General features: G+C 43.5%; 2 protein-coding genes across 4 annotated transcripts in view; one reads left to right on the forward strand and one right to left on the reverse strand.

The window, feature by feature from the left end:
• Nucleotides 1-12,566: 12,566 nt before the first annotated feature.
• The window catches only part of ZNF182 (zinc finger protein 182), a 47,755-nt gene continuing 35,164 nt past the window's right edge, over nt 12,567-25,157 (forward strand). Inside the window, exons 1-5 of one of the 3 annotated variants that reach the window (XM_047715011.1) lie at nt 12,567-12,852; nt 13,330-13,387; nt 18,549-18,700; nt 18,958-19,046; nt 23,132-23,293. The gene's annotated coding sequence lies outside the window, so the exon portion shown is untranslated. The remainder of the gene's footprint in view (nt 12,853-13,329; nt 13,388-18,548; nt 18,701-18,957; nt 19,047-23,131; nt 23,294-25,157) is intronic. The other 2 variants (XM_047715010.1, XM_047715012.1) reach the window with 2 other exon arrangements.
• LOC125091406 (sperm acrosome-associated protein 5-like) lies at nt 21,608-24,214 on the reverse strand. Its single transcript, XM_047715048.1, has 4 exons — nt 24,010-24,214; nt 23,460-23,618; nt 21,898-21,976; nt 21,608-21,794 (listed from the first exon to the last, which is right to left on the reverse strand). Exons 1-4 carry the CDS (start codon nt 24,164-24,166, stop codon nt 21,692-21,694), a joined length of 498 nt encoding a protein of 165 aa, XP_047571004.1. The 5' UTR covers nt 24,167-24,214; the 3' UTR covers nt 21,608-21,691.

The raw sequence follows: 25,157 nt of genomic DNA on the forward strand, positions 1-25,157 counted from the left end.
CTTAGCTTCCAACTTCTTCTCCCAATGGAGTTACATGGACAGCACTTAATTTTCCCAACAATAATATGTGACAATATGTATAAAGTATTGCCAATCAGGGAAGCTCACTGGAGCCTGGAGTCCAGGGTTTTTACTGGGGGCCAGTCTCAGGCATGGGTCACCTGTGTGCTTTAGCTCTTTAGTCTCCAAGCCCTCTAGAGACCAAACAAATACAGTGTGATCTAAAGACCTGGGCATTAAAAAATGTACATTCCCGGGGCGCCTGGGTGGCTCAGTTGGTTAAGCAACTGCCTTCGGCTCAGGTCATGATCCTGGAGTCCCGGGATCGAGTCCCGCATCAGGCTCCCAGCTCCACGGGGAGTCTGCTTCTCCCTCTGACCTTCTCCTGGCTCGTGCTCTCTCTCACTGTCTCTCTCTTCTCTCAAATAAATAAATAAAATGTTTAAAAAAATGTACATTCCCCATAAATTAGATTGTTAGCATAAACTAACTGGTGTGGCCCAAGGTCTTAGGCATACAAAGACACTCTTATCAGGCAAGATATTCCAAGGACTCAGAGGTTATCTCCCAGGAGCTGCTTAAGTGCCAATCCTGAAGACATTTGGAAGGTGTCAGGTTTGGGAAGGCCAGGCCTTATGAATTAAGTCTCTATAGCACAGTGTAAACAAACATCTCAATAGAGACCGTATCACTTTCTACTCAGTTTAGAAAGGACCTAAGGGGAAGAACAGAGTGTTCAGAGACCAGAGTGGCAGGTATTTTTATATTGGAAGATGTAAAAATGTTAGCTCTTCATATGGACCACTTGTTGCCCTGCTGAAAGCAAATAAATCTGTCAACCAAAAATTCTATACCCAATCTATACCAGTAGTCAAAAAAAATCAGGTGAAATAAAGCCCTCTACATACAAAGTTATGAGAATTGATCAGCAGTAGACTTGTACTGCTAGAAATACTAAAGGGAATTACTGAATCTGATCCCAAATGGAATCAAGAATTATAGAAAGGAATGAAGAAGTGTAAAAAGCTTGAACATAAAAGGATGGACAAAGATATGCCATGAAAACACTGATAGAAAGCTGTTGGAGTTACACTAATACCAAAGTAGGCTGTCAAGTAGAAGAAATATTGGTAGAGATAGAGAGGAAAATTTCATAATAATAAAAGGTTCAATTCAAGGGAAAATATAACAATCCTTTTTAATCTACCTGTGTTATTCATTTTTTTTTTGAAACAACATCCATTTATCACTTCCCAATTTCTACAGGGCAGAATTCCAAGCAACATGCAGCTCAGCTGGGTTCTCTTCTTTGGGTCTCTTAAGGTTGAAATTATGGTGCTGTCAAGGCTGTGTTCCTTTCTGGAGGCCCTGGGACAGAATCTACTTTCAAAGTCAGTTTGTTGGCTGAATTCAGTTCTTTTTCCCATGGCCCCCTCCATCCTTAAGCTGACAACAGCCAGGTCAACTTCGTTATGTGCTCTAAATCTCTGACTTTCCTTACTGCCTTACTTTTCCACTACCCAACATCTGCTTTTAAATAAAGTTTTTGTTTAAATTCCCATTAGTTAACATACAATGTTGTATTAGTTTCGGGTGTATAATACAGTGATTCAACACTTCCATCCAATACCCGGGGCTCATCACAAGTGCGTGCCTTCATCCCCATCACCTATCTCACACATCCCCCCCACCTGCCCTCTAGCAACCATCAGTGTGTTCTTTTTTTTTTTTTTAAAGATTTATTTATTTATTTGTCAGAGAGAGAGAGGGAGAGAGAGCAAGCACAGGCAGACAGAATGGCAGGCAGAGGCAGAGGGAGAAGCAGGCTCCCTGATGAGCAAGGAGCCCGATGTGGGACTCGATCCCAGGATGCTGGGATCATGACCTGAGCCAAAGGCAGCTGCTTAACCAACTGAGCCACCCAGGCGTCCCCATCAGTGTGTTCTATATAGTTAAGAGTTTGCTTCTTGGTTTGCTCTTTTTTCCCTTTGCTCATTTGTTTTGTTTCTTAAATTCCACATAAGAATAAAATCATGTTGTATTTGTCTTTCTGTGACTGACTTCTTTCAGTTAGCATTATACTCTCTAGCCCCATCCATGTTGTTGTCAATGGCAAGATTTCTTCCTTTTTTTGGCTAAGTAATATTCGTGTGTGTGTGTGTGTGTGTGTGCGTGTGCGTGTGCGTGCGCGCGTGCACGCGCACATACCACTTCTTCTTTATCTATTCATCAATTGATGGACACTTGGGCTGCTTCCATAATTTGGCCATTGTAGGTAATGCTGCTCTAAACATTGGGGATATCCCTTTGAATTAGTGTTCTTGTAATCTTTGGGTAAATACATAGAAGTGTGATTGCTGGATCATAGGATAGTTCTATTTTTTAAAAAATTTATTTATTTGACAGACAGAGATTACAAGTAGGCAGAGAGGCAGGCAGAGAGAGAGGAGGAAGCAGGCTCTCTGCAGAGCAGAGAGCCCGATACGGGGCTCAATCCCTGGACCCTGGGATCATGACCTGAGCTGAAGGCAGAGTCTTTAACCCACTGAGCCACCCAGGCGCCCCAGATAGTTCTATTTTTAACTTTTGGAGGAGCCTCCATACTGTTTTCCATGGTGGCTATACCAGTTTGTATTCCCACCAACAGTACAAGAGTGTTCCCCCTTCTTCACATCCTTGCTAACATCTGTTGTTTCTTGTATTGTTGATTTTAGCCATTCTGACAGGTGTGAGTTGACAACTCATTGTAGTTTTGACTTGGATTTTGACTCTGATGATAAGTGGTGAGCACTTTTTCATGTGTCTGTTGGCCATCTGGATGTCTTCTTTTGAAAAATGTCATTCCTATCTTCTGCCAATTTTTTAAAGATTTTATTTATCTGACAGAGGGAGATCATAAGTACGCAGAGAGGCAGGCAGAGACAGAGGGGGAAGCAGGCTCCCCACTGAGCAGAGGGCCTGATGCGGGGCTCAATCCCAGGACCCTGAGATCATGACCTGAGCCAAAGGCAGAGTCTTTAACCCACTGAGCCACCCAGGCACCCCTTTCTGCCTATTTTTTAATTGGATTATTAATTTGTCAGGTGTTGAGTCTTATATGTTCTTTATATATTTTGGATACTAACCTTTTTTTTTAAAGATTTTATTTATTTATTTGTCAGAGAGAGAGTGAGAGAGAGAGAGAGAGAGCGAGCACAGGCAGACAGAATGGCAGGCAGAGGCAGAGGGAGAAGCAGGCTCCCTGAAGAGCAAGGAGCCCGATGTGGGACTCGATCCCAAGACGCTGGGATCATGACCTGAGCTGAAGGCAGCTGCTTAACCAACTGAGCCACCCAGGCATCCCTGGATACTAACCTTTTATCAGACATGTTATTTGCAAATATCTTCTTCCATTCTGTAGGTTCTCTTTTAGTTTTGTTGATGGTTTTCTTTGTTGTGCAGAAGCTTTTTATATTGATATAGTCTCAATAGTTTGTTTTTGTTTCCCTTGCCTCAGGAAACAAGCTAGAAAGAAGTTGTTATGGCTGATGTCAAAGAAGTTACTGCCTGTGTTATCTTCTAGGATTTTTGTGGTTTCAGGTCTCACATTTAAGTCTTTAATCCATGTTGAATTTATCTTTGTATATGGTGTAAGTAAGTGGTGCAGTTTCATTCTTTTGCTTGCTGCTGTCCACTTTTCCCAGCATCATTTGTTGCAGAGACATTTTTTCCCCCATTGGACATTCTTTCCTGCTTCGTCAAAGATTAATTGACCATACAGTTGTAGATTCATTTCTGGGTTTTCTATTCTGTTCCATGGATCTATGTGTCTTTATTTGTGCCAGTACCATACTGTTTTGATCACCACAGCTTTGAATTATAACTTGAAGTCTGGAATTGTGAAGCCTCCAGCTTTGCTTTTCTTTTTCAGGGTTGCTTTGGCTATTTGGAGTCTTTTGTGGTTCCATACAAATTTTAGGATTGTTTATTTTAGCTCTGTGAAAAATGCTCTTGGTATTTGGTATGTTGGTAGGGATCACATTAAACGTGTAGATTGAGCTTTGAGTAGTATAGACATTTTAACAGTATTTGTTTTTCTAATCCATGAGCACAGAATGTCTTTCCATGTCTTTGTGTCATCTCTAATTTCCTTTTTGAAAAAAGATTTATTTATTTATTTGAGAGAGAGAGAAAGAACAAGCAAGTTAGGGGAGGGGCAGAGGGAGAGGCAGTGGCAGATAATCTCAAACAGACTCCCTGCTGAGGGCAGAGCCTGACACAGGGCTTGAACTCACTACCTTGAGAGCATGACTTGAGCTGAAAGTAAGACTCAGATGCTCAACTGACAGAGCGACCCAGGTGCCCCGTCTTCAATTTCTTTTATCAGTGTTTTATAGTTTTCAGAGTACAGGTCTTTCACTTCTTTGGCTAGATTTATGCCTAGGTATCCTATTGTTTTTGTTTCAGTTATAAGTAGGACTGATTCCTTAATTTTCTCTTTCTGTTGCTTCATTATTGGTACATCAAAATGTAACAGATTTCTGTACACTGATTTTGTATCCTGTGACTTTACTGAATTTGTGTATCAGTTCTAGCAGTTTTTTGGTGGAGTCTTTTGGGTTTTCTATATATAATCTCCAGTCATCTGTAAATAGTAAAAATTTTACTTCTTCCTTGGCAATTTGGATGACTTTTCTTTTTGTTGTCTGATTGCAATGACTAGGACTTCCAGTACTCAGGTAAATAAAAGTGGTGAGAGTGGATATCCCTGCCTTGCTCCTGACTGTAGAGGAGAAGCTCTCAGTTTTTCCTCATTGAGTATGATGTTAGCTGTGGGTTTTTCATATATGGCCTTTATTACTTTGAGGTATATTCCCTCTAAACCTACTTTGTTGAGGGTTTCTATCATGAATTGATGTTGTACATTGTCAAAAGGTTTTTCTGCATCTATTGAAATGATCATATGGTTCTTATCTTTTATTAATGTGATGTATGACATTGATTGATATGAGTTTTATTATTATTTTTTAATTTTTATTTATTATTTATTTTTTTAAAGATTTTTGTTTATTTATTTGACAGACAGAGATCACAAGTAGGCAGAGAGGCAGGCAGAGAAAGAGAGGAGGAAGCAGGCTCCCTGCTTGAGCAGAGAGCCCGATGCGGGGCTTGATTCCAGGACTCTGAGATCACGACCCGAGCCGAAGGCAGAGGCTTTAACCCACTGAGCCACCCAGGTGCCCCGATATATGAGTTTTGAACCACTCTTGCAACTCAGGAATAAATCTCACTTGATCAGGATGAATGATTTTTTTTAATGTATTGCTGGATTTGGTTTGCTAGTACTTTATTGAGAATTTTTGCAATTATGTTCATCAGGGATATTGGCCTATTCTCTTTTTTAGTGGGGTCTTTATCTGGTTTTGGTATCAGGGTAATATAGAATGAAATGTGGAAGTTTTCCTTCCTTTTCTATTTTTTGGAATAGTTTGAGAAGAATAGGTATTAATACTTTTTAAAATATTTGGCAGAATTTGCTTGTGAAGCCATCTGGTACTAGATTTTATTTGTTGGGAGTTTTTTGATTACTCATTCAATTTTTTTGCTGGTTATTGCTCTGTTCAAATTTTCTATTTTCTCCCATTTCAGTTTTGATTACTGGTTGCAAGAACTCATGAAATTCAGCCTCTCTTGTTTCCCAAGCCAATGGCTTTGGGGAAACCTCCTTTTGTGTTCTTCTCTCTCTTGGCTTTCTCTGTGACCATCGTTCCCTTCCCCCTGCAGCACCCATGATCCCTGTGTTCCCAAAACACATTCTTCAAGGTGGCCTCTTCTCTCTCTTTAGTTGTGGAGTTCATTCTGTCAGTCTTCAGGTTGATTTCTGAGGTATTTAGAATGATTTGGTAGTCATCTAGTTTTGTTTGTAGGATGAGGCAAGCCTAGGGTCCTCCTGCTCTGCTGCCATCTTCCTGCCTTCACCCCCCAACATCTGCTTTTAAGGGTTCATGTAATTACACCAGGCCCATTTGGGTAATCCAGGATAATCTCTCTACATTAAGATAAACTGATTAGTAATCTTAATTATATCTGTAAAATCCATTTTGTCACGTGACAACATATTCATGTATATGGCAACTCATCACTCAGTTGCTGGGAATTAGGGCAGGGTATCTTTGGGTGTCCATTATTCTGCCTATTATACCACCTAATCACATAGGTTCAAAATATATAAAGTGAAAGTTGATAGAATTAAAAGGAGAAATAGACAAATCCCCAACAAAGTTAGGGACTTTAACCCACCTCTCTCAGTGATGGAACTAGAAGAAAGAAATCAGAAATGATATAAAAGATTTGAATAACACAATTAAATAATTTCATCTAATTGGTACACGGGCAACACCATGCCCCGCAACTGAAGAATTCACATTCTTTTCAGGTGCACAAAGAACATTTACCCAAATAGATCTCATGCTGGTATACAAAGAAAGTCTCAACAAATTTCAAGGGATGAAGTTTAACTGTGTATATTCTCTGACCACAATGGAATTAAATTATATATCTATAACAGATAACTAGAAAACCTCAAATATGTGAAGATAAGTCACACACTTGTAAATAACTCATGGATCAGGAAGAAATCACAGTAGAAATTAGAAAGTGTCTTGGACCACATGTTAATGAGAATATGTCATCTCATTGATGCAGGAAAAGAGACTTGACAAAAATCCAACATCCTTTGTGAAAAAACATTCAACAAATTAGGAATAGAAGGGCACTTCCTCAATCTGATAAAAGGCATTTATGGGAAACCCATAGCTAACATCATACTCAATAGTGAAAGAACAAAAGCATTTCCTTAAGATCAGGAACAAGACAAGGAGGCCCACTTTTGCCACTTCTATTAAACATTGTACTCAGAGTCCTAGCCAGAGCAATTTTCAGTCAAGAAAAAGAAATTAAAGGCACTCAAATTGGAACAGAAGTAAAACGATTTCTGTTCCCAGATAATATCATCTTATATATATAAAATCCTAGAGAATCTACAAAAAACTATTACAGTTCATAACTGAATTCAGCAAAGTGTCAGAATAGAAGATCAACACACGAAAGCACTTGTATTTCTATACACTGGCAATGAACAATCTGAAAAGGAAATCAAGAAATCAATTCTATTTATAATAGGACCCAAAAGAATAAAATACTTAGAAATAAATTTAACTAAGCAGGTGCAAGACTTGTGCACTGAAAAGTTTAAAACACCAGTAAAAGAAATGAAAGAGACTTAAATAATGGAAAGACATCCAGCGTTCATGGTTTGGAAGACTTAACATTGTGAAGATGGCAATACTTCTCAAAGCAATGTACACATTTAATGTAATCCTTACCAAAATTCCAATGGCTTTTTTGCAGAAATGGAGAATCAGATCCTAAAATTTATATGGAATTGCAAGGAGTCCCAACTAGCCAAGACATTTTTGAAAAAGAACAAAAGTGGAGAACTCCCACTTCCTGATTTCAAATCTTATCACAAAGATACAGTAATTGAAACAGTGTGGTACTGGCATAAGGAGACATATATATATAATCAGTGGAATACAACTGAAAGTCCAGAAACAAACCCACCATGTACAGTCAGTCAATTGATTTCAACAAGTGTGTCAAGACAATTAGATGGGGGGAAAGAACAGTCTCTTCAACAATGTGCGAGGACAACTGGATATCCACATACGCAAGAAGGCAGCTGGATCCTGACCACACATCACATATAAAAATTAGCTCAAAGTGTATCAAAGACCTAACTATGAGAACTAAAAGTATAAAATTCTTTTTTTTTTTTTAAAGATTTTATTTATTTATTTGACAGAGAGAGATCACAAGCAGGCAGAGAGGCAGGCAGAGAGACAGGAGGAAGCAGGCTCCCTGCTGAGCAGAGAGCCCGATGCGGGACTCGATCCCAGGACTCCGAGATCATGACCCGAGCCGAAGGCAGCGGCCCAACCCACTGAGCCACCCAGGCGCCCAAAAGTATAAAATTCTTTAACAAAAATATAGTGGTAAATCTTCATGACCTTGGATTTGGCAGTAGCTTCTGAGATATGACACCAAAAGTATCAGCAACAAAGAAATGATAGGTAAGTTGGACTTCATCAAGATTGAAAACTTCTGTATATTAAAGGACGTTATCAGGAGAGTAAAAAGACAACTTAGAGAATGGCAGAAAGTATTACTAATCAGATATACGATAATGGTTTAGTATCAAAAATATATAAAGAACTCTTACAAGTGAACAATAAAAAGACAAAAATCCATTTTAAAAAATGGGCAAAAGTGCCTGGCTGTTTTAATCAGTGGAGCATGTGACTCTTGATTTCAGGGTCATGAGTTCAAGTCCCATGTTGGGCATGGAGCCTACTTAAAAAAAAAAAGATTTAAAAACTGGGCAAAGGATTTGAAAGGACATTTCCCCAAAGATGATATACACATGGCCCATAAACACATGAAAATATTCTTATCATCATTAGTCATCAGGGAAATGCAGATCAAAACCACAATGAGATAGCACTTCATACCTCCTGGAATGGCTGTAATAAAAACAAATAGAAAATGACAAGTATTGGGCAGGATGTGGAGAGATTGGAACCCTCCCACATGGCTGGTAGGAATGTAAAATAGTGTAGCCATGGTGAAAAACAGTTCGGTAGTTCCTTAAGTAGTTAAACATAGAAATACCATATGGTCCAGCAATCCTACTCCTAGGTATATACACAATAAAACTGAAAACAGGTGTCCAAACAAAAATTTTTACACGAATGTTCATAGTAGCAGTATTCATGATAGCCAGAAGGTAGACACGACCCAAACGTCTACCAACTGATGAGTGGACAAACCAAATGTGGTCTATCCCTACAATAGAGTATTTAGCCATAAAGGAGAATGATTACTGATACATGACACCACATGGGTATATCTTGAGGCCATTATGCTCAGTGAAGGAAGCCAGACACACAAAGCCACGTAGTATACGATTTTATTTATATGAAAATCCCAAACTGGCAAATCCATAGAGACAGAAAACAGATTAGTGGGAAGCAGGAGCTGAAGGCACAGGGGAGAATGGGGAATGACTGCTTTATGGGTAGAGTTTCCTTTCAGAGTGATGAAGTTAGTCTGTAGCTAGATAGCGGTCATGGTCGCAGACCATTGGGAATGTACTAAATGACACTGAATTGTACACTTCAAAATGGTAAAAATAATAAATTCCATGTTATATGTATTTTATTGTGATAAAAAAGGTGTTCATTCTCTCTCCCTTTCCCTGCTATTGTGGCATGTGCAATTGATTTTGTTCTTCGTCATATCTTCTCACAAGACCTTTAGGATCAAGTGATTCCTGGCCAAGAAACATAATCAGAATTATCTTATCCCTCGACGGGTTTGAATGAAAACTGGTGATAAAATCGGGTATAACTCCAAGAGGAGACAATAGGGAAGAACGAAGCTAGGTGTGTAAGGAATTGCACATGAGATCACATGTATTTATGCTGTATCAAAGTCGCTAGCATCTTAAACCATATCAAGCTGAAACCATCACCACTACCTGGACAGCTGGGCATGCTTAATTGGGAAAATGATTTTTCTGTTTGTTTCTGTGCTTCTGCACTAGAATGTTGTTTGTGGGACTTTTTTTTAAAGGTGTTAATATGGGGTACAGTATGGGTGACTGGTGGCCACAAAGCAGAGTGAATGCGAAGTGAGTAAACAGTAGGACCGGATGGGGAAATCTGGGGCACAGTGGGAGGGAATAGATTTGAATGATTGGTAGAGTAGGAAGGAATGGGAGCCAGGAGGGACAAAGGTGAGCTGGAATGGAGGGGCCTGGCAGTTTCAGACTTTATAGCTGAATGAGTCCTGTTCTTCTGGAAAGCACTGATGGAGAAGAAATACCCCCACTCATTCGTGTTCCGGGAAGTGGAGAACCGCAAAGTTCCCAGTATTAGCTCGAGCTGCCGTAACAAAATACCACAGACTGAGGAGCTTAAAAACAGAATTTAGTTTCTCACAGTTTTGGAAGCTGGGAAGTCCAAGACCTAGGCACCAGCCGATTTGATTCCTGGAGAGAACTCTCTTTCAGACTTTCTGAGAGCCACCTTCTCAGTGTGTCCCCACATGACCTCTTTGTTGTGTGGCAGAGGTGTCTCTTCTAAGGATGTTAATCCCATCCAATCTGGGCCCCCCTGTATGATCTCATCTAACTTTAATTAACCTCCCAAAGGTCCCATCTCCAAATATCATCATTTTGGGGGCCAAGTCTTCAATGTATGTGTTTTGAAGGGGACACAATTCAGTCCATAGCAATTCCCAATGCCTTTGCACATTCCAAGGTAAGACCAGTCTCTGTCCTTCCTGACTCAAGGATGACTTTTTTTTTTTAATCTGCCTCATGTTAAAAAAAAAAAAAACAAACCATAGGTTCAAAATGGTGTCACTTAGACTGAATTCCCAAATATAGTCCCAAAGACATAATCTTTTTATTTTATTTTATTTTTTTAAAGATTTTATTTATTTATTTGACAGAGAGAGATCACAAGTAGACGGAGAGGCAGGCAGAGAGAGAGAGGGAAGCAGGCTTCCTGCTGAGCAGAGAGCCCGATGTGGGACTCGCTCCCAGGACCCTGAGATGATGACCTAGCCGAAGGCAGTGGCTTAATCCACTGAGCCACCCAGGCGCCCATCAAAGACATAATCTTTTTAAAATTATTTACATTTTGTTAACATACAGTGCGATATTGGTTTCTGGAGTAGAATTCAGTGATTCATCACTTACAACACCCAGGGCTTGTCACCCTCTTTAATACCCATCACCCATCTAGCCCATCCCCCACCCATCTCTCTCCATCAACCCTCAGTTTGTTCTCTATCATTAGGAGTCACAGCGGTTTCCCTCCCTCCTTATTTTTTTTCCCTGTTTAAGGTCCAGAATCTGAGCACACTGTCCTGGTTGACCCTCCATAGGTTACTAAGGCCCAGAGGCCAGGGACCTGGGACTACAGGACTCGAACCCTGGCATCTCGACCCTCCCACAACTTTCTGGGAGCAGATGCCTAGAAGGGGGATGGAATGTGGGCTTGGCAGATCACTGTCAGGTTCGGATTCTTATTTAGTCTCTAACTGATGAAGTTCTAGAACCTAAGTGAGGTTCGGTGGTGTGAGGTCTGGAACCGATGACCAAGAAAGAATTCTTGAGACGTCTTTGGTGCAAAATGGTGGTTTATTAAAGCCCGGGGGCAGGACCCGTGGGCAGGAAGAGCTGCTGCCCCGCTATCCTGAGGAGTGGCTGATTATATACACAGGAGTTGGGTAGGTGAGGACAAAGGGAGTGTTCAGAAGGACTATCAGGGTAAAGAAGACTGTCAGGATATTGAAGCCTGGTTATTATCACGCCAAGGCCGTTTTTCCCTCTAATGGGACACTAACATGAAGACAATTGGGAATTTCCTGGTGGAATGTCACATTCCTCCTATCAAGTGTCCTTTTTAGTGAGATTTAGGTTTAGAAGAAATTTAACTTTATTTACATTTCCTTCTACCTCAGCCTCCTTCAGTTTTGTTTATGGAGGGGAGGGTGATGTTAGGGCTTGAGGAACTGAGTTATGTGTCTCTGGAAATTGGGCTATTGATAAGATAACTTCCTTGTTGTAAATCTCTAGGACATTTGTAAACCAAGGGTGACTCCTGCCTTGCATGATTGTGATCTCTGCAAGTTAACTATTTGTTTTTCTTTTAGGGCAGTCAGAGGTGCCTGAAGAATGTCACACATATTACCGAGGGGAGTGGGTGGAGAGGGGGTGCAAGGTGCCAGCTTTTGCTTTGTTCTCAGCCAGCCTCCTGCTCCCTCATCATAACTAAGACCTCCCTGTCGTCCCAATCCTCCCAGGCTTCTGTCTCTGGCTCTCCTTGCACTTCTGTTTACCCTTGTCACTTTCTTCACCTGTCTCTTTCTGCGAGGACAGAATTTCCCCCATCTGCGCTAGTGGTATCTCCCAAAGAGGAAGGCTAGCAGAATCGTATCTATCAGAAGGACTGTACTCCCCCGGTTCTCCACGCCCCCATCTCCCCGGTATTACGTTCTTGCACCCCTACACTTTCTCTCTATTGCCCCAGTGGTAGAGGAAGGGATCATTCCCAGTTTGCTTCCCTTCTTCCCACTAATAGTTCCCAGGTATATCTGTAATACTCCCGGTCTCCTCACTCCCACCTCGCCGTGGTATCTTCCCACGGAGGCGGTGGTCTCGTCCTCAGCCCTACGTTGGTACAGATCAGTTCCCATCACACCCGCAACCACGCGCAAAACTCTCCCATCACTAGCCTTTGCGTCTAGGGCCTCAGTCACGGCAAGTTTTCAAAGTCCTCCCGAAATCTCATCTCTTCTGAACTTTCAGAGACACCTATCTCCGCTGTACGGAATTGGCACCTTCGAAAGATGTCTGCTCCCTGACAAACCGGTTTATCGGCGCGGCCATTTCCTTACCCTCCCCCCTCCGCCGCCTTCACGCCGGGCCGCCGCAGAAACAGGCACGCCCGGCGCGGCCATTGGCTACTGGCCCCGACGGCTTCAGCGAGGGCCACTGCGCATGCGAGGGACAGAGCAGGACCCTGCCGACGGCTGGGTAAAGGACTGAGAGAGTGGTTGTCGGAGGAACTGGTGACTGATTTGGGGGAAACTCCAGGCGGAGCTCGCCAGAATCCAGGGGGAAACAGGAAGAGTAGGGGATGGAGGGCGGACGGTTCCCTCGGAGCGGCGGGGAGACAGCGCGGGTCTGCGGGCGGAGCGGCACGTGCGAGTGCGGGCTGTGTAAAGACGCGACGTCGCCGGGTGAGTACTTGGAGGGGGCCTCTGAGATGGGTCGTGAGAGTCGTTGGGGGTATGCGATGGGGGGGCCTCTAAGGTGAGTGATGGGGCCTGTGGAGTGGGGGTGTGGAGTGAGGGATGGCGTGTCAAGGGGGTGGGGTGTGTGATGGGAGGTCTCTGGCGTCAGGGATGGGGGAATGTGGGGTGCGTCCTGGGGTCCGTGGGGTGAATAATGAGGGTATTTGGGGGTGATGTGGGGTGCCTAGAGTCAGTGATGGTTGAGGGTGAGTACTGGGAAGTCTGTGGATTCCGTGACAGAGCGGTGTTGTGGAACGATGGGGCTCTGTGGGGCAAACAGATGTTCTTTTCTGTTTTGTCTTGGCTTCAGCAGGGTCATTTAACCAGCTGGCGTTTATGGATCGCTAGCCTGATGATTTGGTGAACTTTCCAGTTTTCCATGCTGTTACAACTCTTCTCTTTTCTTCTCTCCGCTCTCCAAAGCTTTGCTTTTCTAGGCCACTGCCCACTCTCCGTAAAGGCAGACATGACTAATTTCCAGGTAAGTTCTTATTTGCTCTCCCCTCCCTGACCCATGTTAAAACACTTAGAAGCAAAGAAGCAGTAATGCGTAGTGGTTAAGAGCCCAGACTCTGGGGCCAAAATGTTCATAATAGCTTTGTGAGCTTAAGCAGGTCTCTAACTTCTCTGTAGCTTAGTTTCCCCATTTGTAAAATGATGATGATGATACCTAAGCCCTTATGATTGCTAGTGAAGATCAATTGAGATAATATTAAGTGTTTAGGGGGCACGTGGGTGCCTCAGTTGGTTAAGTGTCTGCCTTCAGCTCAGGTCATGATCTCAAGATTCTAGGATCCAGCCCTGCCTTGAGCTTCCTGCTCAGTGGGGAATCTGCTTCTGTCTCTTCTCTCCCTCTGTGCGCACTCTCTCTCTCAATTAAATAAATAAAATCTTTTTAAAAAGTTAAGTGTTGGGTGGGTGGTTGGGTGAGCCTGGTGGTGGGTGTTATGGAGGGCACGTATTGCATGGAGCACTGGGTCTGGTGCATAAACAAAGAATGCTGGAACACTTAAAAGAAATAAAATGGAAAATTAAAAATTAAAAATTGAGTGTTTATAACAATGCCTGGCACACACATAATAAGGTTTATATATGGGGTTGGCATTATTTATACCATAAAATGAGCATGTATAAACACATGAAAAGTTAGGATTAGGGAAATAGAGCAATATCAAAGCAAGGTTGATATGTATACATGAAGATCATAGGATCTTACATAATTACATTGAGCTACAGTTCTTTTTCTGAGCTTCTTGGAAGCTGTGACATATAGGGGAGAAGCACTCATTTTATTTATCTTACCTATAGAGAGAAAGTAAGCCATTCCCTCAGAAGCAAAGATTTCCTGATGTTGAGGTTTCAAAATAATTCTCTAGTGGGTTAGCCATATCCTCATCACCAATCTTGTGATAATCGCAGGGAGACGATTGCTGTGCGTGTGACTTAAAATATATCTTCATACCAGCCAAAGGTGTCCTGGGACAGAACTAAAGGGATGTGACACTTCAGGAAACCAGAGCCATGTCAGTACAAGCAGCTGTCATGTTCAGGGTCAATACAGGGATAAAACCTTAAGGGTCAAGAAATAACCTGTAAATGGGGGCATCCAAGTGGCTCAGTTGGTTAAGCATCTGCTTCAGCTCGGGTTGTGATCCCGGGGTCCCGGGATTGAGCCCTGCATCGGGGTCCCTGCTCAGTGGGGAGTCTGCTTCTCCCTCTCCCACTCCCCCTGCTTGTGTTCCCTCTCTCACTGTCTCTCTCTTTCCTTGCCAAATAAATAAATAAATAAAATCTTAAAAAAAGAAAGAAGCAGTAAACCCCATACCCTCCAAATTATTTTCCAGTATTTCTTTAAATTGAAGTATAATTTAACATACAATGTTATATTAGTTTCAGGCGTACAACATATTGATTTGATAATTCTCTACCTTACGGAGTGCTCACCGGAAATAAGCGTAGTCACCATTTGTCCCCCGACGACATTATCACGGTATTATGGACGATATTCCCTATGCTGTACTTTTCTCTCCTGGACTTATTTATAACAGGCTGTTTGTACATCTCAATCTCCTTTCTCTATTTCACCCATCCTCCCACCCACCTCCCCCCAATACTTTGTTTTTTTTCTCATCTGGGATTTCGGCAAAGCTGGAGCAATCCAAAGATCTGACTTTTTCCTTTTCAGGCTGAGAATTCATGATGTCCCTGACTGTATTCGGTTCTTTCCCTTTTGCCCTTTGCATGTATGTACGTACGTATGTATGTATGTATTATTTATTTAATTCATTTGAGGGAGCAGGAGTGCACAGGTGGGGGGAAGGGCAGAGGGAGAGGGAGAAGCCGATTCCCACTGAGCAGGGATCCTGATGCGGAGCTCGGTACGGAACCCCGGGGTCATGACCTGAGCCAAAGGCAGGTGCTTAACCGACTGAGCCACCAAGGCACCCCTCCCTTTTGCCCTTTATAAAAATGTCTATTTCGTTTTGTCATTTTTTCCCCCTCTCACTACAAAAGAAGTGGCACCAAAAAACTCAGACTCTTAGGAATGTAGTCTAAAAAGAGAAGATATCTCTAGGTGTCATATCATCACTCATTCCAGATAACCAATTCTATGGTAAATTTAATTTCCATCGACACCCCTCTCTGTCCCTTCTTCTTTATGTTTACATACACATAAAAGCAGATTGTTGCTGTTGACCTTCCTTTGCTAAAATTTGCTCATAATATACTAACTGTTTTGCAACTCCCTGTTTTCTCTTTACATGGTAATATTGATGAAGGTAGTAGGAGTAATGATAACGATAATACAGAGGATAAGGAGGAGGATGGTATTAGTGGCAGAAACAGGAGCTAACATGGAAAGAGCCTGCACTGTATCGGGCACTCTACAAAGTATTTTATTTTTTAAAAAGATTTTATTTATTTATCGAGAGAGAGAGAGAGAGAGAGAGAGAGTGAGCGAGCGCATGGGCACACAAGCAGGTGGAGGGGCAGAGGGAGAGGGAGAAGCAGCCTTCCTGCTGAGCAGGGAGCCCAGCACAGGGTCTTGATCCCAGGACCCTGAGATCTGACCTGAGTCGAAGGCAGATGCTTAACTGACTGAGTCACCCAGGCACCATTGTTTTATTTTTTTCATCATGAGAAGCAAACTCCATAATCTCCATCCCCTACTTCCCCCATTCTCCCACTTCTCTCCCCTCTGGTGACCGTTAGTTTGTTCTCTATTCTTAAGACTCTGTTTCTTGGTTTGGCTCTCTCTCTTTTTTTCCTTTGTTTGTTTTGTTTCTTAAATTCCACCTATGAATGAGATCACATAGTATTTGTTTTTCTCTGACTGCCTTACTTCATTTAGCCTAATACTCCAGCTCTATGAATGAAAATACCCTTTCTAATCCTTTTGTCATGTTTTTAGTCCTTGCCATTTGATAGTTAAAATATTTCTTTTGTTTGTGTTTATTTAGTTGGCAATGAGGTTGAGTGTCTTTTCATATTCTTTCCTTTGTTGGTGAATTGTCTTTTACATACATGGCTCTTTTTCATGTGGGTTCTTTTTTTTTAAAGAGTTTTTTTTTTAAGTAATCTCTACACCGAAGGTGAGACTTGAACTCACAACCCTGAGATCAACCATCATGCTCTACCGACTGAGCCAGCCAGGTGTCCCTTTCCTACAGGTTCTTAAATCTTTTGTTGTTATTGTTCTTATTATCTTTGTTTTATTTTTTATGGAAATATTTCATTTATTTATTTATATGATGCAGAGAGAGAGATAGAGGGAGAGACAGCAAGAGAAGGAACACAAGCAGGGGGGAGAGGCAGAGGGAGAGGCTCAGCTCCCGCTGAGCAAGAAGCCTGATGTGGGACTTGATCCCAGGACCCTGGGATCATGATCTGAGCCGAAGGCAGACGCTTAACCACTGAGCCACCCAGGCACACCTTTTTATGGAAATATTATGGGAATATTACTTAGATAAGAATTTGGGGGTTGACATTTTGTTGAAGCATAGCATACAGAGAAAAGTTTATAATTTGTGTACTTTCATGAACTATAAATTGGAAACACCTGGGTAACCAGTACCTGAATCAAGAAACAGGAAGTGCAAAGTCACCCAGAAGCCTCCTTCACACCCCTTCCAATCACCATCCCCTGACTCCTGGATAACAGCTGATTTCTCTAAGCATAGATTATTTTGCCTGTTCTTGAATGTCACATAGGTGGAATCATACATTATTCTTTTATGTCTGGCTTCTTTTTTTTTTGAAGATTTTATTTATTTATTTGACAGACAGAGATCACAAGTAGGTAGAGAGGCAGGCAGAGAGAGAGGGAGAAGCAGGCTCCCTGCTGAGCAGAGAGCCCAATTCGGGACTTGATCCCAGGACCCTGGGATCATGACCTGAACCGAAGGCAGAGGCTTTAACCCACTGAGCCACCCAGGCACCCTTATGTCTGGCTTCTTTCAGTTATAATGTTTTTGAGATTCATCCTTGTCGTTTTGTGTATCATTAGTTTCTCCCGTTACTGTGTACTGTTTTATTGTATAAATACGTCACCTTTGTTTATCCATTCTACGGCTGGTGGATGTCCCCATTTTGGCTATTTCAAATAATGCTTCCATGGATATTCTCGTACATGTCTTGATGTGTGTGCATTTCCATTGGATACATATGTAGGAGTGGGATTGCTGCGTCCTCGGTTAGGTGTACACTCAGCATTAATAGATTCAGCTAAAATGTTTTCCAAGGTGGCTGTACTCTTTTATGGTTTACTCTCACCAACAATATGTGAGAGTTCCAGTTGCTCCATACCCTTGCTAACTTTTGGGTCTTTGGTCTTAATTTTAGCCACTCTGTTGGTATATAGTTATATCTCATTGTGGTTTAAATTTGTATTTCCCTGGTGACTGAAGATGTCGAGCACCCTTTTTAAATAAAATTATTTATTTATTTATTTATTTATTTTTTTAAAAGATTTTATTTATTTATTTGACAGACAAAGATCACAAGTAGGCAGAGAGTCAGGCAGAGAGAAAGAGGAGGAAGCAGGCTCCCCGCTGAGCAGAGAGCCCGATGTGGGGCTTGATCCCAGGACCCTAAGATCATGACCTGAGCCGAAGGCGGAGGCTTTAACCCACTGAGCCACCCAGGTGCCCCTATTTATTTATTTATAAGAGAGAAAGAGAGAGAGAGAGAGAGAACACAAGCAGGGAGAATGGCAGGGAGAGGGGGAGGCAGGCTCCCCACTGAGCAAGGAGCCCAATGTGGGGCTTGATCCCCCAGGACCCTGAGATCATGACCTGAACTGAAGGCAGACACTTAACTGACTGAGCTGCCCAGGCGCCCCTTGGGCACCCTTTCATATGTTTACTAGTCAGTTGGATATCATCTTTTGTGAAGTATCTATTCACATCTTTTTCTAGTTTTTCTATGAGATTGCCTATATTTATCATGATTTGTAGGAGTTCTTTATGGTTTCCATAGTATAAAAGTCCTTTGCTAGAGATAGCTATTGCAAATATCTCAGAGAAAACTTTTTGGAAATTATTAAACAGTAGCCTCTCTCTAAAGAATATTCCATTTGTCTTAAAATATATAAAATATAAAATATATCACCATTTATCTTAAAATATATCATCATTGAACAGATCGAGTAGAAGGATGCGATGACGGAGATCAGTGTCATTTGAGGATGTAGCTGTGGACCTCACCCAGGAGGAGTGGAATCATCTGGAATCTTCTCAGAGGATACTTTACAGAGCTGTGATGCTAGAGAGCTATAGCCATTTGGTCTCCGTGGGTGAGCATGGATTTCCTGAGTAATTCACAGTGTACCAAATAGGATCACTTTCGACCTCTGAAGTGTTTCAATACTTTGACCTCAAGTTCTAGGGATTCAAGATTCCTGATCCCTTTTAGGGGTACAAACACCCTTTAGGTGTTTGTATTTTCATCTCTTGTGTGAAATTTATACTTACTAAGATATACCTTCCTAATTGCCTTGAGGCCATGAAACCCACACAGATGTGCCTAAGTCATCTAACATTTCCATTACAGGGTGTCCTGTTACCAAACCAGATGTGATCACCTGTTTGGAGAAGAGAGGACTTCAGATCATAGAGAAATTCCAAGTTTCAGTTATACAGGTAAATAAGAAACGGACAGATGGAGATGATGAGTAAGACCCCAGTGGGTGAGTGAGGGCTGGATGTCCTTAGAAACTGAGAAATGTCTTCCTCAAGGATATACCTTTCTTTTTTCTTTTTTCGCTAACTCCAAATTGTTACTCTTGTGAGTTGCTGTCTCATGATAATCTTGGAATGGAGTGGTGAGGAACTAGACTGTGATCTGCCTTGTCCTTCTGCTTATTCTCTTGGTCATGTCAGTTGTTTTTAGCCTTCCTTTTTTTTTTTTAAGAGCGAGAGAGAGCAAGCGCACATGCACAGGTGCACATATGCATAGGTGTGCACATGAGCAGGTCAGAACAGAGGGAGAGGGAGGGAATCCCAGGTAGGCTCCATGCTCAGTGTGGAGCCGGACATGGGGCTCGATCTCATGAACCTGAGATCATGACGTGAGTTGAAACCAAGAGTCCATCGCCCAACCGATTGAGCCACCTACATGTCCCATTTTCAGCCTTCCTGGAAGGCTCTTCTGTTTGAGTCCCCTTCCTCCAAATCCTGGATCTACTACCTTTCAACAATCCCTTTTCCCTACTCATGGCTTTCTCAACCTATTTTCACCTTCTCTCTTCCATTTTAAAGTGTTTTTCTTAATCAAAGTCACTTGTATTTTTTTAAAAGATTTTGTTTATTTGACAGACAGAGATCACAAGTAGGCAGAGAGGCAGGCAGAGGGAGAGGAGGAAGCAGGCTCCCCGCTGAGCAGAGAGCCCGACGTTGGGCTCGATCCCAGGACCCTGGGACCATGACCCAAGCCGAAGGCAGAGGCTTTAAACCACTGAGCCACCCAGGCACCCCAAAGTCACTTGTATTTATCATTACTTTCTTGTTCCAATTTCTTTTAGAGCAATTTGTGATTTCTTTCCCTCAAGCTCAGAATATAAGAGACATATAATTTGAATTTCTTTCTGACTGGTATCTAGACCTAAAAGAAAATAAGTCAACCTTTCAGAGGTCTGCTTCTAACAAAAGGTAGATTCACAGGGAATGCTTTCTTCTTCTTCTTCTTTCTAGAAGTCTGGCAAGTTGACCAGCTGGAGAGGCACCAGAAAAACCAAAATAGACACCGGAGGCAAACTACGTCCATTAGAGAGAAAGATGTGACTAAGGAGTAAGGTCGTGAAAGAATAGATTTGTAAATCCACTTCCTCAAAGGACATGGGTGGTTTCTGCATTACACATACCCTATATACAGGACTCCTATGGAATAAGTTTTTTTTAAAGATTTTTTTATTTAGGGACGTCTGGGTGGCTCAGTCAGTTAAGTGTCTGCCTAGGGTTTGGGTCATGATCCCAAGGTCCTGGGATCGAGTCCTACATCAGGTTCCTTGCTCAGCAGGGAGCCTGCTTCTCCCTTTGCCTGCCACTCTCCCTGCTTGTGCTCTCTCTCTCTCTGTCAAATAAATAAATAATCTTTTTTCAAGGATTTTTTTAAGGCTTTAAGCTACCTGATAAGATGTTAGGAGACCTACTTTTTACTTAAGTTCAGCAGAGTTCATTTTTGCTGCTTTTGATGAATATAGAAATCAGTACCCAGAGTGATGGCACTCTTTATGGATCTCCAGGGAAGTGTGAGATTGGGCCCTCCAGGCTGGCTGGGGCTGAAGGCAGGAGAAATCAAAATGGCATTAAGGAGGGGGGCTCGGTCATTCTCCCACTGGTGGATATCTGCTTTAATGATCATCTGTGCTTAGCCTGGATGAAGTAAACACTGAAAACAAGACTCTGGGTAGGTGAATATCCACCCATAATCAAAAAAGTACAAAAGGCATGAGGGACTGCTTCCTCACAGGTGTGGTTGCTTCAGATGGGGCCAGTACAGAGAGTGGCAAGTTTAAATTCCTAAATTCTCTGCCCAAGACACATATCCAAATCCAGTCATTCTGTAAAAAAAAGAAATTACTACCCTGCGCATCCATTGAATTCCTGGCCTAGATTCCCACCCTGTCATTCGAAATTTACCATTACTTATGAAAGAGGGAGTGCGGGGCCAACTGTTAGAATAGGGAGATATGGGAGGGTGTGGGAGAATGTGAACACTTTAATTCCCACTGAGTTTCCTGTGTAAGCTGAAACCAATCTTATTTTCCATGGAGAGACTATATCTACCTTAATTAAAGACTCTGTAGTGACTGCTTTTTAAGGAAAGCGAATTTTCATAGCTCCTCATCCCACCCTTCCATCTCCAGACTGATAACTGCCTTGTGACACTCTAGGTGCTTTCCAAACATTCATTCATTTAATTCTCCCAACAATCCCATGAAGTAGGTGCTACCGTTATCACCCTCATTTTGCCAATGAGGAAGCAGAGGCACAGAGAAGTTAAATGCCTTGCCCGATGCAACATAGCTCCTGAGTGGTAGAGATGGTATTTGAACCCAGGAGAAGCTATGCTCTTACCTTCACCCCAAGCAATATGGTGTTCCTGATGAGAGCTTTGAATGTATGTGGGCAGTGATTAAATGGGGGGGGGTACCTCCAAGCATTGGGAAAATGAAGACAGTTAGGCATCAGAGGACGCTTGTCTAGTTTATAGATACCATTCTTTATTAAAACCACAGAAGAAAGAAAAGAAAGGAAAAGAAAATCTCTTCTTCTGGGAAACCAAGTCACGAATGATTAACCTTCTTTGCATCAGGTTTCACATGCATATTGCATCCCTTGAGCCATTCAGATAAATCATGGCCAGAACAGTGCCGGGTCCATGAATCCCTGGGAAATGAAGGGAGAGGAGGAGGGTGAAGCGGACAGGCTGATAGGGTGGCAGTGGCATTATCCCAGCTGCCCAGGATCCAAGCCACCCCTATGAACTTACCAAGCAGCCATACCATCCTGTGAGGACACCACCTGCCTGGCACACAAGATATCATCTAGAATATGGCGGTTGAGCAGGTCTAGGTGGGGAGGGGAGAGAGGGACATAGTGATCTGGTGCACTGGGGGCAGGGTGACAGTGTATGGTGGGCCCAGGGGTTCTGGATTCCTTGGAGCCTGAATAATTTCAACCACTACGTCGATTGATTCTAGATGACCTTGATTCACTTGTCAGCTGGTTAGGAGTGACCTCAACTGCCATGTTGGCTGGTTCTATAGAACCTTAACTCACACTGAGAGATCCTGGATGATCTTGACTGTCATCCTGCCTGGTTATATCCTCAGCCTTCATACTGCCTGGTCCTAATAACCTCAAACTCTGTGTTAGCCGGTTCTGGATGACCTCGACTGTAATTTTGTGTGATTATGGATGATCTCAACTGCAAAGGCAGCTGGTCTGACATCATCTTAACCCCCGTGCTGGCTGGTAGGGAAGGTACTCAGCTGCAAGGCTGGTCAGTCTTGGTGACTTCAAACACTATGTTGTCAGGTCTTGGATAACCTCAGCTGCCACTTTGGTTACAAATGGCCTCAGTCTCCATGCTGGCTAGTTCCATTCGACCTCAGTCATCATGGTGCTTGGTTCTAGGTGATCCCAGCTGCTCAACCAGGGTGACCTTCACTGCCATTCTGACTGGTTAGTGATCTCCACTACAATGCTGACCAGTCCTGGACAACCTCAGTTGACATTTTGACTCATTATAAATAACTCCACCCTCCATGTTGACCATTCCAGGACTGCAACTTCCATTATAGCTGGTCCTGGACTACCTCAGCTTCTATGTTAGCTCAAAGTGAACAACCTTAGCCTTTATTTTAGTTAATCTTGAGAAACCTTACTATTCATGTTACCCTGTCCTCGACAGCTTCAACCTCTGTGGTGGCTAGTTCTGGACAACCTCAACCTTCAAGCTGGCCAGTCCTGGGTAACCTCTTCTGTTTCTGTAGCAGGACTTGGACAGCCTCAACCTCCATTTGGCCTGGCCCCCAATGACCTCAGTCCCCATTTTGGTCTGTCTTGGACAACCCAAGTCCCATTTTGGCCAGCCCCGAACAACGACCACTATTACATTTTGTCCTCAATACCACCACACTCTTATCTGGAAAGCTCTCTTCTTTCTGCACAGATATTCCTTATTTCTGTTCCTATAGCCAGATGTGCATTTCTTCCCTCAGGGCCTGAACAGCCTCAACCCCAAATCAGGACAACCTCCCCCTTCCATTCCACATGGAGCTAAGTTTCCTGTTTTCTGAGTCCCCGAAACCTTCGGCCTCCATTCTCAGGGAGGTATAGGACTTCTGAGTGCTCCTGACCTGGACAAAATCTCCATGTAGTCGGTAAGGATACAGGAGGTGGTGTCTCTGACAGCCCAGGCAACTGTACTCCTTTCCCTATAATTTTTCTGCTTTTGTTACTGGAGAGTATGGCTCAAGCAACCTTGCCCTCTATGTGTTGGGCAGTGGGGCTGGGCAAGGCTTCAGGGTGTCCCCAGTGCTGCCTCACCTTGACACTCTATGTGACAGAGGTTCTGGGTGCGTGTAAGGCCGTTGTTGCACCACCAGGCAGAGTTCAGCTGGAAAATGCCGTACTCGCTGCTGCCGTCAGGATTGTGGTCCACGAAGGAGGTGTCAAAGCCACTCTCATAGTGTGCCATGCACAGCCCTGGGGCAGGGAGGGGGTAGATAGGAGGTAAGCATGAGTCCTAGGACTGGCTGGTGGTAGGAGAGGGGGAGGGTACGGGGATGGTTGTCATCTCGGTTGGGCGGGGGGTGATCTTGGTTTGCTGGTGGTGTAGATGTTGGTGATTCTGGTGAGATACAAGGGATGGCAAGGGGTGTTGCCCTGTGATGACTCAGGTAGAGACGGTGTTGATGGCAGAGGTGAGGGTGACGGTTGTGAAGGCAATGATGGTAAGGACATTAGAGCAAGTCAGGGGGTGGCCGAGAGGATCATACCCTAGCCTAGGGAGGTGATAAATGAGAAGGAGGGGCCTGGGTCTGAGTGTGGTGGGTAGCTTGGGGTGTGGGTGGGACTTGGGGCACTGGAATCTCACAGTCTCCAATGCTGTAGCCCCTGAAGCCATTAAGGCCTGCCTTCTCCAGCTTCACTGCCAGTTCACAGCGTTCATAGATCTTCGCATCCACGGTGGCGACCATCAGTGTGGCCAGAGTCACCATCACAGTGACACAGGTCTGCATGATAACACCCATAGGACCTCCTATCCAACTCTTTGCTCTAGACTCAGACGCTGCCCTGTTCAGAACGAGGGGCATTCTGGAACTCCGGGCCCTGTGAGCAAACACCATGTAGTAGATTCTGGAACACAGAAGCCAGAGGACTGGACACCCTCACTGTCCTTCCATCTCTGTTAGAGACGGACACACAAGGGAAAAAAAGATACTGACCTGTACATAAAGATGGGAGGGGGCAAAACCAGGGAGAAACCCTGAGATGTCAGAAAGAGATTCAGGAAGAAAGGAGCTGGAGACACAGAGATAGGACTCAGGCCCTGGGCCTCACGCTCAGCCCACATTCCCGCACTTTCCTTAACATGGTGCCACTGCACTGTTTTTAATCTTGCTCTACCACTTGGTTCCCTCCATTTCCACTCATTCTGCCCCTCATCGCCTCCATTCCCCTCACTCTGCTCAGCAGTCAGCTCGGTTCACCACACTGCCTCCTACCACCTCGGTTTCTCATGCTCTGCACAATATGGCCACCATGCCCTCGCCTTCCGCCCCTTGTTACCTCCATTTACCCATTCTTGGCACCTGTTCACTTCACTTACTACGCCCTAATTTCCTGGGATCTGGCCACGTTTGCCCCATTCGATCACACTGTGCCCTCTACTACATATTATACACGACACGTGACGGAGATGTGCCCTTTACTGCTGTTCTGCCTCCATTCTTGTTCCAGCTTTCATTCCACCCCCCCAACCCTGCACCATTCACTTACACTGCCTCTTGTCCACTACCCTTCCTGCACGCTGGGCCTCCTATGGCCATAGTTCCTTAACCCTCTCCTCACATGGCCCCAGTTCTCTCATGTCGTATTCCTTCACCTCCGCTCACTCTCAGACTCATTTTCCACGTTCCCCTCTGCTCCTTGACACCGCACGAAGCGGCTCCCATTCACGCTCATGTAGCCCACCCTTCCACTTGGTTCCTGGGCTCTGGGCCTCATTCTCTCCCTCATTCA

The sequence above is a fragment of the Lutra lutra genome, chromosome X (genome assembly GCF_902655055.1).
Source record: "Lutra lutra chromosome X, mLutLut1.2, whole genome shotgun sequence".
NCBI lineage: Eukaryota > Metazoa > Chordata > Mammalia > Carnivora > Mustelidae > Lutra > Lutra lutra.